General features: G+C 46.3%; 1 protein-coding gene across 12 annotated transcripts in view; it reads right to left on the reverse strand.

Annotated features, from left to right (window-relative positions):
- The window catches only part of NUMA1 (nuclear mitotic apparatus protein 1), a 69,479-nt gene that overhangs the window by 14,819 nt on the left and 35,300 nt on the right, over window positions 1–19,360 (reverse strand). For all 12 annotated transcript variants that reach the window (XM_040258717.1, XM_040258718.1, XM_040258721.1 and 9 more), the window contains 9 exons: window positions 16,009–16,082; window positions 10,710–10,795; window positions 5,942–6,021; window positions 4,565–4,647; window positions 3,781–3,861; window positions 2,434–2,521; window positions 1,136–1,247; window positions 428–585; window positions 30–147 (listed from right to left, as the gene is read on the reverse strand). In XM_040258717.1, coding sequence (XP_040114651.1) covers window positions 30–147; window positions 428–585; window positions 1,136–1,247; window positions 2,434–2,521; window positions 3,781–3,861; window positions 4,565–4,647; window positions 5,942–6,021; window positions 10,710–10,795; window positions 16,009–16,050 — 848 coding nt within the window. In that variant the 5' untranslated portion in view covers window positions 16,051–16,082. The remainder of the gene's footprint in view (window positions 1–29; window positions 148–427; window positions 586–1,135; window positions 1,248–2,433; window positions 2,522–3,780; window positions 3,862–4,564; window positions 4,648–5,941; window positions 6,022–10,709; window positions 10,796–16,008; window positions 16,083–19,360) is intronic.

A 19,360-nucleotide genomic window follows, 5' to 3' on the forward strand; every position in this document is an offset into this window, starting at 1 on the left:
GGGTGCGAAGGGCAGCAGGAGAAGCGTACCTCTCGTTCTTGCCCCGCAGCTCCTCCAGCTCCCTGGGCTCCAGCGGACTGGCCGCCTGCTTCTCGTTGAGCTGAGCGAGGCGGTCAATGCGCTGCTGCAGCACAGCTATCTGCGCATCTGCCCCAGAGGAGAGGACAGGACTCAGCCCAGGATGAGGGGAGGGGCGAGGAGGGAGGAGGGAGGGGCCGCTGGTCCAGGGAAAGAGGAGGGGGGCACGGATAGCACCAGCTTCCAGGGGTCAGCCAATGGGCCCAGGGATGAGCTCAGCTCCCAGGCCAGCAGGGGAGACAACACAGGAGGCAGAAGGGCCACACCTCAGACAAGCCCAGCACCTTCCTAGATGAAAATCCCAAAGGCCGCCCATCCAAACACGTCCGCCAGCGAGCCAGGTACCTACCCTTTTCGGTGAGGAGCTTGCGGTTCTCAGCCAACTCCAGCTCCAGCTCGTCTCGATTGCTTCTCTCATCTGCAAGCTGCTTCTTTAGCCGCCTCATCTGGAACTGCGGGGTCTGCAAGATGTCACCCATGGGGGAGGCTGGAGAACCTGAGAGGAAGCTGAGGAAGGAGGTGGCCCAGATGCCATGGTCAGAGCCCAAGACGTGAGGGCGGAAGCAACCAACAGGTGTGGCAGGGGGCGGGGCGGGGGGGGGTGGGCAGCTCTGTGGGTGCGCACGTAGGGTGAGGCCCAAATGCCTGGGTTCTGCCTGCAGTGCTACCTCGTGCTTTATGACGTGACCTAGAGAAAGCTGCTCTTCTTTCTTCAAGTCTTAATTTCTCTATGCCTCCCCACCCCCCACAGCTGCTAAAGGAGGGCATTCTCTTTGCCTTTACAGAACTGCACTAAGGGACTTTAGCCTAGTCTTCAAGAAAGCAAGAAATCCCATAAACAGGGACCACCAGTCTTTGAACAAGCCTTTTGCCCAGGACAGATCCCAACCAAGTCCCCCACTGATCCTGACATAGGGGAGGACGTCACAGGTCTGTAAGATACTCCAAGCTCTCTGATGACTCAGGGGCTGGTCAAGAGTTTGGCCCCTTGGAGGCAGGGATCCAAGCGCTGGGTGTCGAGGGCCTCCCATCCTGGGAGAAGAGCCCCAGCACATACTTGTTCCCGCTGGAAGAGGCAACTTTCTGTAGCTCTAAGAAGTGAACCTCCCTCTTGGCCTGGTGGCTGGGTGGGGAGAGCTCTTCAGAGATGGTGCTGGAAGGGACAGGAGCTGGAGCGGAAGGAGCAGACAAGCCACAGAGAGGTCAGTAAGAGGTAGACAGATTTGCATCTCTTTGCTATTTGAGAACTTGCCTTAGTGGGGATGAATCCAGACACTTATATGTCAGCTGCTTATCCAGCAGTCAGTGCCCTAAGCCAAAGTACAGGGCTTCCCTGCCCAGACTCTGTATTCAGAGACCGGACCGAGTGCTCACGCTTTTCCCCTCAAGCCGACCCTGAGTGGACTCCTCTCAGTCCCAGTGGCCTCTCAAGTCAGAGCTAGGAGCCTCCTCACTGAAACCCTCATGCTGAAATTGTGCACTGCCAGCATGACTTCGTTCTCAAAATCTCCTCCTCCCTTGGCTCTCACGGTGACCTTCACAAGGCCCTCCTGCCTCTAACACCTGGGCTCCCTCTCCCGCACCCGCTCCTTCCTCTCCCACTCGCCTGCCTGCCAAGCCCCAGAGTTCTGATGGGGCCTGCGTGCTCTGCCCACAGTGCCCAAGGCCTCAGTGGCCATCCATATACCAATGTGCAAGGCCACAGCCTGGCCCAGAGCCCTCTCTTGCATTCTACACTCACATCTGCAACATCTCCACCTAAAGTTGCTCACGGGGAACCTGAACACAAGGAACACCAAATTCAGCGGCTGGGTGAACGTGCCGAGACCCGCCACCAGACACCTGTCGTTGTTAGATGGCTCCTCCCAACAGGCAGCACTCTCACTCTACTGTACTTCCAGCAAGATGCCTGGTAGATTCAATACCTCCCTGTTCTAGCACTTTTTCCTCACCATACATTCTGGTTTATGTATCTGCCTTCCCACCTAGAACATGAGCAATATGTAAGGAACAATAGTTTTCTAAAACTGTGTACTTCCAGCTTGTAAGTCAAGAGTAATGACTGTTTAAACGGTAAAAAACAAAACAACACGTATGCGTGGGTGGTGGGGTAAACCAGGAGAACTGACAGCAGACATGATCACTTACAAATGTCCTGCAAGGGGCAAGGAGATCTATGGGAACTGGGATGAGGGCAACATGGCCAGAAGTCGTGTCGCTCCACGTTCCACACGTTTCCTTAAGCACCTACATTGTGCCCTGTGTTGGGGCAAACCCCCAGAACTTCCTGACAACTCAGGATCCTAGCAGTCCCCAGCTCAGAAGACAGGATCATCAGGAATGGCCCCTACTTACCTTTCTGCAAGAAGCTCTCCAAGTCTTTATTCAGGTTTAGCCCATCCTCATGGTCCAGCACAAATTTGAGAATGACGGCTAACTCAGCCTGGGCCACAGACAGAGAAAGAGCATCACTGAGGTGTTTGGGAGGCCTGCAGGTATGGAGGGCACCATCCTGGAGGTGCCCTACGGGTCTGCTGGAACCCATCCCTGCCCTCAGAGCCCCATGGTCCAGTCCAGAATGTTCCACCAGAGACGTTCCACTCTACTTGTCCCCAGCCCCTCATTTCCCCCGAAGATGCACCCAGGGTCAGACAGAGGTCCAAACTGACTTCACTCCTGACCATGAGATGAGAATAGGTAAGCAAAGCAACCCAGTTAGAAAGCTTTTACACACAACTCTGTTGGCCCCTCCCAGCTGGCCCTTACTGCTGTTCTCTGAGTGAAAACACCTTCGGGGCTCATGCAGGGCTTAACCACCAGCTCAGCTATAAAATCTTGCCTTCACTGTCTGAATTCCAAAGCTACAGAGTTGATCTGACTTCTCTGGCCATTTTCCTTATTTCTTTAGAATTTCTTTCTACCTGGTCTATGATCAGCTTAGAGCAGAGAAAACGTTAAAGGAAGGAGCCACTTGTTCCTCCCACAGCATTACAACCCCAACCTGTGACAAACCGTGAGCTAAGTGAGTACGAAATGGGGTGAATTCAATGCTTCTACCACTACGTGAAAGGCCACAGCTCTCCGGACGCTGCCCTGCCAGTCACTAACATGACCCTCTCTGGCATCCCAGCTGCTGCTGCTCTGGGGGAAAAAAGCACAGCTGCTCATGCAGGAAGCAAGGACAACATCAGGACCCACACGGCAAGTAGTTCCCTCTAATGAAGCAGATGCACCAACTCTGCTTCTCTTAGGGACCATGCAGAGGGCGGGAGAGGGCCAACTGCTCTGAGCTAGACTGTCACGATAGACAGAGACCCCCTCACTGATCCGTCCCACTAGAGGAAAGGAGGGTGAAATGGAGAGACAGTGTGTAAAACACCCACTTAAATATACAGAAGCACATACACGAAGGAAAAATAATTTCTGTGTATTATCCAAACACAGTTCAGGTACAGGTACAGTTAAACATATGTACGTGAAAAGGGCCTTTTTGTCAGCAGTTACTGCTGAGAGTGCGATTACTAGCAACTGTTATTTTCTTCTTTGTGCCTCTCGGTATTTTCCAGACTTTCTATAATGAATGGCTGTAACCACTATAACATAATTTTTAAAAAGAACAATGCACGTTGTTTAGAGAAAAACAACTGGCATGGGGTGAAACATGGGCAAGCCTGCTGGGTGGGACGGAGGCGCAGGGCTTACCTGAATCTTGTATTCAAACTGCTCCCAGTCCCTGAGGCTCCTGGAGCTCACGGAGGAGTGGTACAGCAGCAGCATGGCCACCTAGAAGCAACAGGAGCAGCCGCTGAATGGGCTGCCTCTCTGCTCAGTCCCCGACCCCTGCCCTGTTCTGGGGACTCTGAGCTTTCCCAGAATTCAGCAGCCCCAGGCCGCTGCCCTTAACTGTATCAGGAAACACTTTTTTCTTTTTTAAAAAAATTATTTGTTTAATTGGGGGCTAACTACTTTACAATACTGTGGTGGTTTTTGCCATACGCTGACATGAATCAGCCATGGGTGTACATGTGTCGCCTGTCCTGAACCCCCCTCCCACCTCTCTCCCCACTCCATCCCTCCCAACTGAGGATTCAGTGCTCACTGTGCAAAAAGCCAGGAGCCAGAATCCCTGCACTCATGGAACCCAGGGTATGACACCTAAGGCATCCTTCATACAGCAGCACCCAGAAACAGAAGGGCGACTGAACTGGACTGAGCTAAAAAGAAAAATACGACGACAGCCAGCTAAGGCCTGACTCTTGCCAGCTGTCCACAGAGGCCACAGTAATGGTCCAGTAAATTTGTCATTAGGATGGGCTAAAATCCTTGGCTGAATCAAGCCTCAGCTAGGTGGCTGCCTCGACCTACCACCAACCTCCACAAGGCTCAGAAATAAAGCACCCACCACTTCTGGGTTGAGAGCAGGCCCCTCCGCAGGCCCCTCTGGTGCCACCCTCTCACCCCCACCAGTTTCGTTTTTCATAGGTACCTTCGCTAGCTCCAGCTCTGAGCCCTCCATCACCTTCTGCACTGACACCAGGCATTCTGCAGAAGAGGGATGTTTTCGGTTTTCTGTAATGACAATAACATAGAAAACAAGGTGATTTTCCTGGGAAACATCCCTGAGATAATCAGAACACCTCTCAGTCAGAGGAGCAGAACAGCTGGCGGGGCCAGGAGACAACACGCACATTTCCACCTGAAGTTAGTTCTATCCTGGGCTAGTCCAAAGACTACAGGGACAGTTCAAGGAGAAAACAGGCTGGGAATTCACAGCAGACCTGGGGCCTGACATAGCAGTCACCCACCCACACACCAACTCCCCCTCAGCACCACAGAGGAGGAGCCCAGAGATTCCAGGTCTCTGCAGAGTCTCCTTCCAACTGAGGGTGCAGAGGAAGCGTGCCTGCAGCTGAGTCAGACCAGGGTTGGTGGGATACCTGCTTCTTATGCTGCCAGTGGGGCTGGGCTCAATTACTAATACCCTGCTTTAATCCATCACCACCTTTCTTATAAGCCTCTTGAGGTGGGGATGGCAGATAGCTCCTGGATCAAAGATGAGAACTCTGTGTCCACAGCTATATGGGGAAGGGGACTGACAAGCACTGTGCTAGAAGCTCTGAGTGCCTGTGTGCTCAGCTTTTCAGTTGCACCTGACTTTTTGACCCTATGGACTGTAGCCCACCAGGTTCTTCTGTACATGGGATTCCCTAGGCAAGAATACTGGAGTGGTTGCTATGCATTCCTCTGGGGGATCTTCCCAATGCAGGGATCAAACCTGCATCTCTTATGTCTCACTGCACTGGCAGGGAGCTTCTTTAAAGCTAGCACCACCTGGGAAGCCCACTAGAAGCTTTGCATGTGTCCTTATTTACTCTGCATGTCAATCTTAAGAGCAATTAATCATCTTCATTTTACAGACAGGGAATCCCTGTCTAGGAAGGTCACACAAACAGTAGAGTAGAAGGGCAAGACCTCAATCTTACCCTGCCTGTGCCCCTATACCTATCACTTAAGCAATTAATTTAGGGTTACCATGGGAAACTGTTCTCCCAGCAAGAGGAAGAAGGTAACATGGATCTTTCTGTCTCCTTGCAGTGGAAGGAATGGGAACCCAAGGTGATGAGTCCCCAAAATCAACCCCCTGCTCTCCCTGGATCCCAGACTCATACTCTGGGACTCTAGGAATACTCTCCCCCAACTGGTGCAGGCCAGACCCAGAGAAGGCACCCTGACCATACTCATCTTGGTGGCACACAGTGGGCGGCCTCAAGCCTCTGCCCCTCCCGACACCTGAGACCTGGTTCTTCTGGCTGCCCGAGCCCCAGGAAGCAGCTCCTTCCCAGCCAGAAAGAAAGGTGCTTACTCTGCAGAAAACTGCACACAAACTCCAGTCTCTCCGGCACCGGCCGCTGTAGGATCTGCTGCCCCTCATCAGTGCCAAGGCTAGAAAAAGAACAAGTGTTAGAACCAGAGTACTTGGCCAGTCTTCCCTCCTGGCTACTACACTACCTGACACCTTCCCATCCCTTCAGGCTGGGTCTCTGTTGGATCTGATGGAGAACCAGGCCAGGCGCTGGAAGCAGGGGAGAAGACACCATTTACCCAGACAGAACTGTATGGTGGCTGAGAAGTGGGGACTTGAGGCCTGAGGCCCTCCTGGAAAACACGGCACTCTGCCACCCCATTTGTGAATATGGAAAAGCTCTGTGGGAAGCAGGCTGAGAAGTGATGGAGGCAGCACAGATGGATGGGAAGCTGGGGTCAATAGTCCGGAATGGCTCAAGTGTAAAGGTCAGGACGCCTAGGAACACGTTGACAAGAGGACAAGTGCGGGAGGACTATGTACACGGCTAGAGTGAGAGAGGACTATGGAAACGGGAAATCAGACCCAAGAACTGAAAGAGCAGCGGGGAACATGGCTCTGAAGTGGCATGGCAAAGGTCAACGCTCACTAGGCTGAAGGCTGAGGTGGCTTCCGAGCGGCCAAGCCAAGGGACAATCACTCTTGATCTGTGGCCTTCCTGGCGCTGGTTTAAGTAGAAAGGCGAGCAAAGTGTGAAGAGCAAGGATGGCAGGGAGCAGCAGGGGGCGCTCTCATACAGGCCTGGCCCTTAGCCCCTTTGGCTAAATGCAGTTTCATTTTCAGAAGTGACTACCCGCATATAAAAGTTAGAAAGTTGACTTTTCTATCGAGGCTACAGCTGAACATACTGATTAAAAGGCCTCCTGTTATTCAGATCCCACATTCTCCAGGTTTCAGCCCACTTTCCAGAGGGCAAGGCAGACTTGAGAATCCCCCTGCAAAGCACAGAAGCATCCCAGCCAAGACTGGGATTACAAAGGCTTCTTCCAAGGGAAGCCCCACAAGCAGCACTCTGGGTACCTGGTCTGTGATTAGGGACACCTACAAATTCCTTTAGAGATGCTAATCTCCTCACAGACTCCCAAAAGAGCCATCCTCCCTACCCACCCACAATCTGGAATGTTGTGACTCTTTCTTTGCCTCATCACAGAGTAGTAATTTACCTAGGTGTATTCCATTTGATAAAAAAAATAAACAAACATGGTACTTCGGTTAAATGTTTGAGAAATACTGGGTTAAACCTAACTGAACATTTTCTAAATAAGAAGGCATAACAGGCATCATTTCCTAAACATATCTGACCACAAAACCCATTTTTTCCCCACTGAGCCCCTGAGATAGTACAGTTGCATGGAACATGCTTTGGAAAACACTGGTCCTGGGGAAACACAGCCCATCCTTTAAGAAGACGGCATTCAAGTCTCATCTCTGGCAGGAAGCCAAGCAGAACCACTGGTAGTCATGTCTCCCCCTCCTTCTCAGGCATTCCTACAACACTCATGGACCCATGCACATCATTTATAAGTGACCACTCTGTGTGAGCTGAAAGATAGGAATACAGCAGGTGCTGAATACGTATGGGCTGACTGACCCATGAGGAATGCTTTTAACTGGGATGAGCAGAGGTCAACATCAGTAAGGCAAGTATCAGGGCTTTAAGTTTTCTGGGAAAATGCCTCCACTGAACTTTGATTTGCAAGCCTCACAGATATGAAAGAGATGGGATAGCCTATTTGGTTCAGGCTATTCACACACAGAAAAATGGAGAAAACTTGTCAGAGGGGTTGACTCTAATGAATTTTCCAAGAGAGAAAGCCAAGTGGCCAAGGAACAAGCATTTGTTCAATTCCCACAGATTCTATCTGCTGCCAACCCAGCCCTCCTTCACTGTCTTTCCCTGAGAACCAGGTGTCTGATTTCTGTTAGCAACAGTAGGAGCATCACAAATGAATCAGCCAGAACACATTCACCAATAACATTTTCCCAAAGAAAGTTGGTCAGCATCGCCCTGTATCTGCAGTGAAGATCAGGGTTAACCTGGGATTTCAATAGCACTTCCAACCAACATACACACTCTCTCTCTCCCCACTGCTACTCTTCTCCCCACCTGTCTCTTCTAATCTAAAGCTCAGGCAGCACCTTAGAAAATAACTTGGAAAATGGGCATCTTGAAATTTTGACCTGCCTTATGCAAATTTCCCACTGAGTTATAAACTTACAGTGGCTAAACCAAGGATATACATCCTTACCCTTGGACACATCTACTGCTTTTGTCATCAGGCAAGGAAATTTATCTCCTCAAAAGCAAAAGCTTGATCCTTCCATGCTGCACACTATCATCTGTTACAATGAGAGAAGTCATACCTGGCTGTCTCTCCTTTGGTGATGTTAAAATTAAATTGTAGGTTAGGTATTGCCAGCCTAATGGTTTTACTGGCCACTGATGTTAGTTGCCTAGATTGACTACTTTTATTAGGGTTTGCAAAATGGTTACTAGTTACATTATGAGTTACAAAATGCTGACTTACAGGTGGTATACAACTCCACTATGAAGTATCCTTGAAAAAAATATCTTAAGCTAATTAAATTTAGATCTAATTACCAGTTTATAGGCAACAAGGGGAAGAACAAGTTAAGGAGCACCATGATGATGCAATTAACAAAGGTCAGAATTTAGGAAAGTCTACAAGATCCAAAAAAAAGAGAGAGAGTGGGGTGTAGAGGTAGAAATGAGTAGGAAACAAGACTGGAGGGAAGAAAAATGGGCCCCTGATGAAAGCTTTGAATACCCAAACTGAAGTTTTTAGATTTCAACCTCTTGGCAATGAAGAGTTGCTGAGGTCCATGAGCTGTTGAGCACAGTTTTGAAAGCAGGATGGAGGAAGGTCTTGAGATCACACTACTACAAGGATACCCAGGACTAAGGATAGGTTAGAGAAGAATGAAGTCATGAGAGTCTGGTATCCAGAAGCAGAGGAAGGGATGTGAGAAATCTCTTGAAAGGACAAACTGAGAAGATGGTGACATTAGAAATCAGTGCCCAGGTGAGGGGAGAATTCAAAATGATGTTGAAATGTCCTGTGTCTGGGTAACTGGGGAAAAAAATGGTGTTGTCCAGGAATTCCCTGGAAGTCCAGTGGTTAGAGCTCAGCACTTTCACTACCAGGGCCTGGATTCTATCCCTGATCAGGGAACTAAGATCCCACAATCCATGTGGTGCGACCAAAAGAAAGAAAATGGCAGTGTCTGTACCAAAATAAGAAATACAGTGGCTTTCTTCCCTAAGGCATGTGGGCCAGTCAGAGCCACAGGGACCTTTAAGAAATCATATTAGACATCTCATTATCAATATAAATCTCAAAAGATTAAAAAAACAAAAAAACCCACTCTAGCAAACACATCTGTCGTGGGGGCACTCAGCCCCACTAGAATATCAACTATATGTTCATTCACTCATTTTCACCTAACAAACATTAATTAAAGTCTAATCACTGCAAAATCCTAAGTCAGGTGCAGAGGACCTAAAGATGGATTAGACCCAGACTCTGCCTTTGACAAGTTCGGTTCTACCTCGTTTCCCTGTCAATGAGCTGCTGCCTATAAACGCAGCCAAGCTGCTTCACAGAGATGCTGAATTCCACTTCCCACATGCTGTGTGTGGATACAATGCGTACAGGTGCGTGTGTGCTCAGTCGTGTCTGACTCTCTGCAACCCCATGGACTATAGTCCACCAGGCTCCTCTCTCCATGGCATTTCCCAGGCAAGAAGACTGGAGTGGGTTGCCATTTCCTCCTCCAGGAGATCTTCCTGGCCCAGGGATCGAACCTGTGTTTCCTGCACTGCAGATTATCACTGAGCCACACAGGACGCCTCAACACTTCAGATCTTGGTCTGGGGGACTCAGCACCTATTGTGCTTTCCTTTAAACTGGGAAAGTCGGTCCTCTCCACTGTCCCCCCAGTTCCTTACATCATGGTTTGCCTGTACTTTTGCCCATGGCACAAAGAAGTAAAAGGTCAGTCAGTCTGCCCTTCATAATAGTTCCTTAAAGTTGAGGGTACAGGAAACAAGATGAACCATATGAGCTTTAAAAAGATAAATATAGGTTATGGCTTGACCCATCTTTGCTGGGTTCCAGAAAGGTGAGACAAGAGGAGGAGGCCCCACTCCACTCATTTCTCAGATAACTGTGAAGTTCAAAGGAAATGTGCTAGAGACACAGATATAAAATGAAAGGCTTAAACCAAGATCCTGGCTACATGATAAGTAGCTTATCAAATGCTAATTGACCTCAGAGAATAAGTTAAATGAGGTAGGTGAAAACCCCAGAAATGCTCTAATGGGTTAGAAAGGCATAAATCTGTGCAGTGCTAACAAGTGAAAAGATTTTAGGTGCTGCTTCTTTCTCTCAAGTTTATGAGCTTCCCCTTTCTTCTTCCTGGCCCCACAGGTTGCAAAGAGGGTTTGTGAGGTAAGGATGATCTTATGAGATAAGCAGGAGGGCTGCAGAAGAGTCCTGTTGAGACAGGAGGACAGGGAACGCCAGGGCAGGCTCCCAGAGGTGAGAACACAGAGGCCTGGCAGCTCTCCTAAGAAAGAGCAGCCTCCAGACGGGACCAGTGAAGCCTCTCTTGTAGAGACACACAGGGACTGGAGGATGTTCCAATCCTGCGGCGCTTTCTGGCCAGCCAGGAAAGGAATCAAATGCAGTTCCCACGCCAGCCTACAGCTGCACTAGAGGCTGCAGGGAAGGCAGTACAGACTCACATGCCGTCAATGATCCTGATGAAGACACCGCAGTCCTGGAGCTGCAGCACTGCCTCCACCGGGTCAGCCAGGCGCAGACTGTTTACCTGCGAGGCAAAGGGAAGCACTTGGTGAAACCGTCTAGTGCAAGAAGCCCTGGGGCTTGCTCCTTTCCCAAGGTGTTGGCAATTCTGCTTGTTCTGAGTGCCTGTGTTCGTCCTAAGTTGCGTCAGTCGTATCTGACTCTCTGCGAACCCCTGGACTGTACCCCGCAAGGCTTCTCTGTCTATGGAATTCTCCAGGCAAGAATACTGGAATGGGTTGCTATTCCCTTCTCCAGGGGATCTTCCCAACCCAGGGATCGAACCCGCATCTCTTATGTCTCACTGCACTGGCAGGCAGGTTCTTTACTGCTAGTGCCACTTGGGAAGCCCCTTCTGAGTGCCTAGTGTTGCAGCTAAAGGAATGCAGCAACAGGCGATTCTAGGACTTTTAATTTCAGCAAAGGAATGTTGCTGCACCAACTCATCCACTAAAGGCCACCTGAAAGCTGCTCTCAGAGTCCTTCCTTTGGCTTCTTATCCTTGGAATTAGAGCTTAAGTTCTCGTAGAATGTTCCAGCACTCGGGTGTATTCTGAATGTAATTGGGCATAAAATGGTTCTAGAAAGAACGAAAGAAACTTGTACCCCAAGAGAGGAACCTGAGGCTAGGAGTGAGGAATAGTTAAAGAAAGGCTTTTTTATATAGCCCTTTGTGTTTCTTGAATGTTTACAGCTCAGATGTTATATTTATAGCCCTTTGTATCTCTTGATTTTATAGCTCTTGAAATCTGAATTTTGTATCTACTCAAAGTTGATATTAAATATCAGGTATATTTTATATACTCCCACACAGATATAAAATCTCATAATTGATGCATTTTTAAATTCTTTCCAGACATGAAACTTTGGCTGAGGCAGGGAGAAACGATGGGAACACATGGTAACAAAGAAAAAAGGAGGGAGGAAGGAAACGAAGAGCTACAAACGCCAAAGAAAAACGTGTCAATTCAGATTCAATCACCTTTCCCGTTCCTGGCCTTCAGGCAGGCATTCATCTAACTCAGTCTTTGCCACTAGAAAGTTCACTAGCAGTCACACACAGATGAACCAGGTACACAGGTTATTCAACAAGCATGCATGGTTGACTACTACAGGGAAACCTCATAAATTCCACTGGTACCAAGTGCAGAAGTCTGGGCTAAAGTTTACCTTTGCGGTACCTTATTAGGAAGGAAGAGTTTGCTAACTCAATCACATATGCAAGACTGAGGGAGAAGGGAGACATATCCTGCTTTACAAGGTATTTTTAAAAACTTCAGAGTAGTGGTTATGCACAAATGAGTAGATTCTATTAACTGTACTCTTTATTTTTTTTAATTGAAGTAGTTGATTTACAAAATTGTTAGTTTCATAGTGATTCAGTATTTTTGCAGATTATCCTCCATGACAGGTTATTACAAAACACTGCAAATAATTCCTTGTGCTATGCAGTATATCCTTGGTGTGTATCTATTTAGTGTAGCAGTTAATCCCACATCCCTAATTTGTCCCGCCCCCTCAAATGTGCTCTTCAACAGGCACTAGAAGAGGCTCCCAGACAAGGATTTTGAACCCAGCTCCTCCATACACTAACTTGCCAGGTACATTTGTTACCAATTTTGTTTCTTTCTGCGCCTATTTTCTCACTTGTCAAACTTACCTACCTTAGAGGGCCAGTGTGTGTTCAAATGAGATTGTGGATGAAAGAACACATTATCAAATAAGAGGACTAAATGCAAGGCACTATTATGGTTAATAAAAATTAAAATAGTGAAATAGATCCAGCAATGCTTCTACTTCTTAGTTAAATTAGCTGACTGCACTGGAGAATCATGAGGATGATAAAAAAAATCAGTCATCAGTTACAGAAACGATAGTACTTATTTCCATTAAATAATTTTATATTAAGAACTTCTAAATGAATCTAAATTAAAGTGGATTGAAAGTAAAAAAGAATTTAAGTGTGGAATATAAAATAGAACCTTTCATTGGACTCTTAAAGATAATTTATACCATCTTTGGGGGCACGTGTGTGCATGCATACACATGCTCTTAAAAATAATCACTTATATTATCTTTAGGGGCACAGGTGTGTGTGCGTGTGTGCATGCGTGTGTGTGTGCTTAATCTAATTAGAAAAGGCCAGTGTGAATTTTTAAAGAAGATTCTGAATATTCCAAGCCACAGTCCCTTTCTATCTGCTGAAAATGAAGAGACTGCAACAACTTGAGCATCCAAAAACTATCTTCTTTTAATATCTGAACCTACATAAAACATTCAAGGGCTGTGAAAGCTCATTCACTAACAAGATTGGAAAAAATCATACCAGTTAGCTGGTTTAACTTGAGGAATCAGGATTCATCTCATATCAATTAAGCAATAACTCAGCAACAGTTTCTTTCATGGATATAAAAATATATTTCCTTCATGTGCATTATTTTGCTCTCAAATGAGAAATCATTTGAAAGCTGAGGAAGTAGACAAGCTCCTTCATCTCTAGTCAGGATATAAAACGTGAGAGCGGGCCAAGCTCACTGAAGAATCTAGGATGAGGCTTCCAGGGTCATTTACGGTTGCTGAATCTTAAAAGTTCCTTATATTCCTTACAACAATTTATTCACTATAACTGCTGGGTACAGAATAATTTCAAGCCATACTTCAATTTAAATAAAATATAGGTTTATCTTTACATTAGAAAATAAATTACTGAAAACTTGGAAAACAAAAAACTCCACTCACTCTAGTATTTTAATACCTGTACTTCTAACATTTTGATATATTTCTTTCTAATCTTTTTTCCTAGGTCATTAAAAAAGAAATCGCCGCTGTGACTGTCACATGCCTGTGTCTGTGTGGATGCCACTCTTCTCACTAACAAGCACTATTCCATGTTGCTACAGTGTTATAAAATCCACTTTAGCTGCCTAAGGTATTTAAATTGAAAAACTGTATCTAACTATATTTTAATATATTAATGCACTTTCACTGTGATTTTTCAGAAAAGTATACAAGTATCTGCTGTTAAATAAAACCAGTCTTTTTTGTGTCTTCTCGGTAAACGTAGTAATCACTATAAAACCAAGCCTAAAACCGATATAAATAAACTGATAAAACAATGTAGCTGAAGTACCCCTAACGATCACTTAGTCAACTAAACTAGGCACACAGACACTACTCAACCAGTCTTTTCCTGGGGAAGAGGATAAAGAGATAATGCTTCTAATACAGACATAAAACACTGAAATGTAAATAAAAAATATAAATATAAAACACCCATCTTAAACTATACAACTAAAATTTGCATCTATTTCAGAAGCTGAAGACTAAGAACGCACGTTTTGTACACTAAACACATTATTTTCTGACTACAGATTTGACAGTGATTATAAAGACAGTTTTAGTAAATCCACCCTACTTGGAAATTAAACATTCATTTCCCAATTCTGTAATTTTTTCTTAAAGTTGGCTCTTTAATTAGTCCTTTTTGATCAGCACTTAAGGTGACTACTAAAATACCCTCTACAAATAGCATGCCCAGGCAGCACTTTATTTACTTACTCATTTTATTTATTTATTTATCAGCCACTCTGTGGAGCATGTTTATTTATTGGTCACTCTGTGCAGCATGCAGGACCTTAGTTCCCCGACCACAAATCAAATCCATGCCCTTGCAGTGGAAGCATGGAGTCTTAACCACCGGACTGCCAGGGAATTCTCCCAGGCAATATTTTAATATTTAAGTGTTTTTTACAGACATTATCTCATATTCTCATAATAACTCCATGAGGTATTATTATTATTTCCATTTTTAAAATGAGGTGCTGAGAGGCTAAGTAACTTGTGCTGGGTCACACAGATAAGCCAGAGCAATGATTCCAAGCTGGGCTGTCTGCCTCTAAGATCCTCGCGTGTCATCATTACACTGTGTGACTTCTGTTTCTCTGTAGCTTTAAGTTCCCAATACTCAGCATTATTTTTTCATTTGCCATTGTCTTAGGCAGAAGTATACGAAAAGACCTATCAGAAGAATTTTGGTGAAGTAATCAAGAAGGCACTAGGAGGACAATGCAGGCTGACAGAAACACAGTAAAGAAAGCAAGGAGAACCTTGCCCTGAGATTAAAGGCCTTGCAAGACCAAAGTCCCTACACGTCAACAAAATTCAGCATCAATCCTTTTTCAGAAACATGAAAGAAGAAAAAAAAAAGAAAGAAACATGCACAAGGTGGGGCAAACATGGGTTCCCATGCTGTTGTGCAGCACCCTTCTCATCCTGAAAGGGAATATATACCTCAGAGAAGCCTTTTCTAAGCTATACAAGTAAAGTCATGGATCACTTGTCAGCAGGAACATCATCAGCAACCAAGGGGAGGGCTTCCCTGGTGGCTCAGTGGTAAAGAATCCACCTGCCAATGCAGGAGACATGGGTTTGATACCCGGTCCCAGAAGATCCCACATGTCTCGGAGTAACTAAGCCCAGGAACCGCAACTACTGAGCCCACACACTGCAACAAGAGAGGCCACCACCACAGCGGCAGAGTAGCCGCCTCTCCTCGCAACTAGAGGAAAAGCCTTGAAGCAATGAAGGCCCAGCACAGCCAATAGATAAATAAACAAATTTTAAAAAACTGAGGGGAACTCAGCCATAAAAAGAACAAAATAATGCCATCTGCAGCAAAAAGGATGAATCTAGAGGTTCTCTTACTAACTGAAGTCAGTCAGGCAGTGAAAGACAGATACCACATAATACCATTTATATGTGGAACCTAAAAAGAGGCCACAAACGAACTTATCTACAAAACCAGAATAGAGTTACAGATGTAGAAAATAAACTTATGGTTACAAGGGGGTAAGGGATCAACTCGAAGATTAGGACTGACAAACACACACTACTATACATAAAATAGATAATTAATAAGGACCTACTGTACAACCCAGGGAGCTCTACTCAATACTCTGTAATGGACTATATGCGGGGAAAAAAAGTCTTAAAAAAGAGTGGACATATGTATTTGTATAACAGATTCACTTCGCTGTACGCCTGAAAGTAACACAACATCGTAAATTAATTATACCCCAATTTTAAAAAAAGCTAAGGGGAAAGGCAAAAGAAAACTGTGTTTTCTTTATCTGGAGAGGAGAAGACTCTACATAGCCCTGACTCCTAGAGAACTCCTCTCTCACCTCTCCCAAGCTTCCTGGAAAACTGTGGCACACAAAGGAGAGGAAGACCACTCACCCAAGTGAGGAGTGCAGCCGCCCGGGTGGCATGGAGCGTCATCTTGGTGAAACCAGTCAGTCAGCCCGATGCACCTGGAACCCAAGAGAAGAGGCAGGATGGTTAATTACATCAGATATCCACGATGAAGAAGGGGGAAATGGCTTCATTTACCAGCTTCGATAAGTCACTCTTTACTCAGCACTTAATCTACCAAGGCACCATGGGAGTTTTTAGAGAGCTCAGAGCATACATCAAAATTATTCTATAAAACATATGGTGTCATAGCTGACAATAAAGAACTCTGCATTTAATTTAATGTCCACAAGCTCTACACACACTCTTTCTGTCCCTTAGAAAATACAACACTCACAAAGCTGGACTTCAACCCTACTCTTTGGGACATGGTGCCCTTAAAACATGGAACAAACATGGTTTTTCAGACACACCTAGGTCTGAATGCTGATTCCACGTGACCAAGCTCTTGCGACCTTGGACAAGTAGCATTAACTTCTTTTAGTCTCAGTTTCCTCACCTGCAAAAAGGGATCTGCAGAAACCTCTCTGGGTTATTTACTGTGATGCTTCAAGACAAAACAGATAAAGCAAATAGCTTAGTGCCTGGCACACAGTAGGTATTCAATAAATGATCACTGTCCTTAAGCAAAAAGATTGATTTCCGGCTCTTTCTGTCGGTACCCAAAGTCTGCCTAATTAACTATAACCAAGTCTTTGGGGAAAACCATCAAATTCTGGATTTTTGTATCCCCCACAGCAATGTCAAAGACATGGCTCCAATGGGAGGCTGGATGAAGCCAAACCCAATTCTGGCAGAGACCCCAGGGGACAATTAATGAAAGATTAGGTACTCGTCCTGGCATTTTTACTCCCAATTTTCCTTTCCAGTGGGAATCTTCCATCTGTCTGCCAACCTGCTCAAGGGACCACACACCTGGTGACTAAATACTCCCCAACATCTCTTAGCAGCTCCCATAATTCCTACAAATCTTCATGAGAGTAATCAGCCCCACCCCCCACTTCTTACTGCCATGGGTGCAAGTCTGTCACTACTCTAGTAGGAGGAGGAACAAGAGCGGCAAGAGTCACATCACCTATAACTTCCCCATATATCAGCATCTCCAAGGGGTGGGTTCTGTGGGACCAACACATGTTGAGTACTATCTGAATACAAGGTGCTGGGGATAAGACAGTATGCTTGTCCATAAGGAGCTCACTGTCTAATAGGGGAAAGAGATACATAAATCTGATAATCCACTACCCATCATCTCTTAGGCCTTCCTCTGCAAGTGTACTCTGCTTAATAAAACCAACCAAAAAGGTTATTTTCTTAGTCTTTACATATGCTCATCCTGTGCTGGAAGCTACATGGGAAATGGGAGACAATGACACGGTCCCTGCTTTGAGGGGCCTACAGAGGAAGAAAAATTAAATGTAGAAGATGCACTAAATAATAGAATAATTAAATGCCAAATATAACTAAATGCTAGTTGTAATTAATTGCTTCCTGGCCCTGCAAAACCCAATGTGATTCCACCTGCCATGCAAACATCACAGTTCTGGAAATGAGCCAATTCACACAGGTTTTGGCAAAAGCAAGTGTACTAGTTAAGAAGGAGTTCTCAGGAGGGCAGAGAAGCTAAGGGGTCTATGTATTCCTCGGTTTTGGATGACGTTCACCCATTGTGGCCCATCTATGGGCACTGACTGTCTTGCTCCCTCGACAGGATGAAGGCAGATGGCCTCAACTACTGAACTGCACAAAGGCTCTTCTGGTGGCTAGTCAAAGTTATCACAAGGACCATGCTTGGCCCTTGAAGTAAAGGCAGCAACGTCCAAGTGCAAAAAAAATAAAAGCTCAGAGCTATTCGGGAACAAGGGCAATGAAGCCCTGATCACTTCCCCATCAACCCCCCTGCTGCCTCTCCAGACTCGCTGTCCTTTTGATGAGGCCCCAAACTGCAGTCAGAAATTGCATTTGTACCGGAGGTGGATCTTGCCGCCTCTGAGAGATTCCACAGCTGTGTTGCTAAAAATGACCTGACCCACCTCTTCCCTTCATCTCAGAGGCAAAACACACAACCCTTACGTCCTCCCAGGGGAGCCTAATACTGGTGTCAAGGCCAAATGCCTTCTTCTGTGCTCCCCAGGCAAACCAACAGGCAGAATTCAATATTCAACATACGGAAAGACCTTATCAGGTCAAATCCCACAGAGGGGCACTTTCTCAGAGACAGGACACTGGGCTGAGAGCCTTTACGCAGCTCAGTCGTTCACTCACCTTGGGTAATGAATGACTGAAGCCAATGGCACAGCTAGACCTCGGCAATGGGACTACAACTTTAAGCAGACCTTGGCTTGGAACCCTAGGGCTCCCAGCCAGAGCACCATCCTCCACACCCTCCCCCTGAAATCTGAGGCAGGCCCCACCCAGAAGACTGGGTGATGGTGATGGAAAAACAGATCCCCGCGATTGCAGCCTAGAACCATTTCACAGAAAGGTCTGCTAAGATTCACCCTCAATTCAATCAGGCAACTCACCCCCAACCCACCCCGCAAACCCTCAATCAACAAACTAACAAATAAAAATCTTGAGATGCAGGCCCTCTGTGGACAACTTCAGAATTCCAACCTATCCCTTTCTTTGAAAAGAAGTGCCCTCAGCACAGAAGGCACTCTCTCTTTGCCCTGGGCTCAAGAAGGAACCAAGAGACAAAAGCAGCTGCCTTATAAACCAAAGGTCTTGTATCCTCTTGACATTTTCACAACTGACATAATGTAACTCCCCCGTGTCAGGATCAACCCCCACATTTAAGGTAACCCCTCTGTCTCCAGAGAAGATAAATAAGGACAAGAACTTGACACTCAAGAGATACGCAGGGACGTGGCCTGTACCCTCTCTGGGTCTCAAAGAGTTAAAACCTAGTCCTGTTTCCTACCAGGGCTGAAATGAAGCTAATGCAAACCACCTGCTCTGATGGAAGGACCAGGACTGGAGGGTCAGGTTGCTGAGCTCTGGGGTCTGTTCTGGAAAAGCTTCAGTTTTAAGCACTGACCAAGTACAGGCCAAAGGCCAGAGTTTTGAGTTGTGGCCGCACTAGTCTCCTCACCCCGCCCCCCAAATTGGGTGCCAGCTCCTTCTGAGACCACTTCTTAGCCACTGAGTGCCCTCATGAACACCATAACACCAAAGTGCCCTGTGGTCTCAGAAAGCTGCAGAACTGTACTGATCACTCAGAACAGGGGCCCTTGCCTCTCCTGAATCTTCATTCTTTTAGGTGCCATCTCCCATTCCCAGACTTTTGGGACCCAAAGCCCACACAAACCCTAACCTCAAAGGTTCCAGCTGTGTGACC

Source organism: Oryx dammah, unplaced genomic scaffold (assembly GCF_014754425.2).
Source record: "Oryx dammah isolate SB20612 unplaced genomic scaffold, SCBI_Odam_1.1 HiC_scaffold_17, whole genome shotgun sequence".
Taxonomy (NCBI): Eukaryota; Metazoa; Chordata; class Mammalia; order Artiodactyla; family Bovidae; genus Oryx; species Oryx dammah.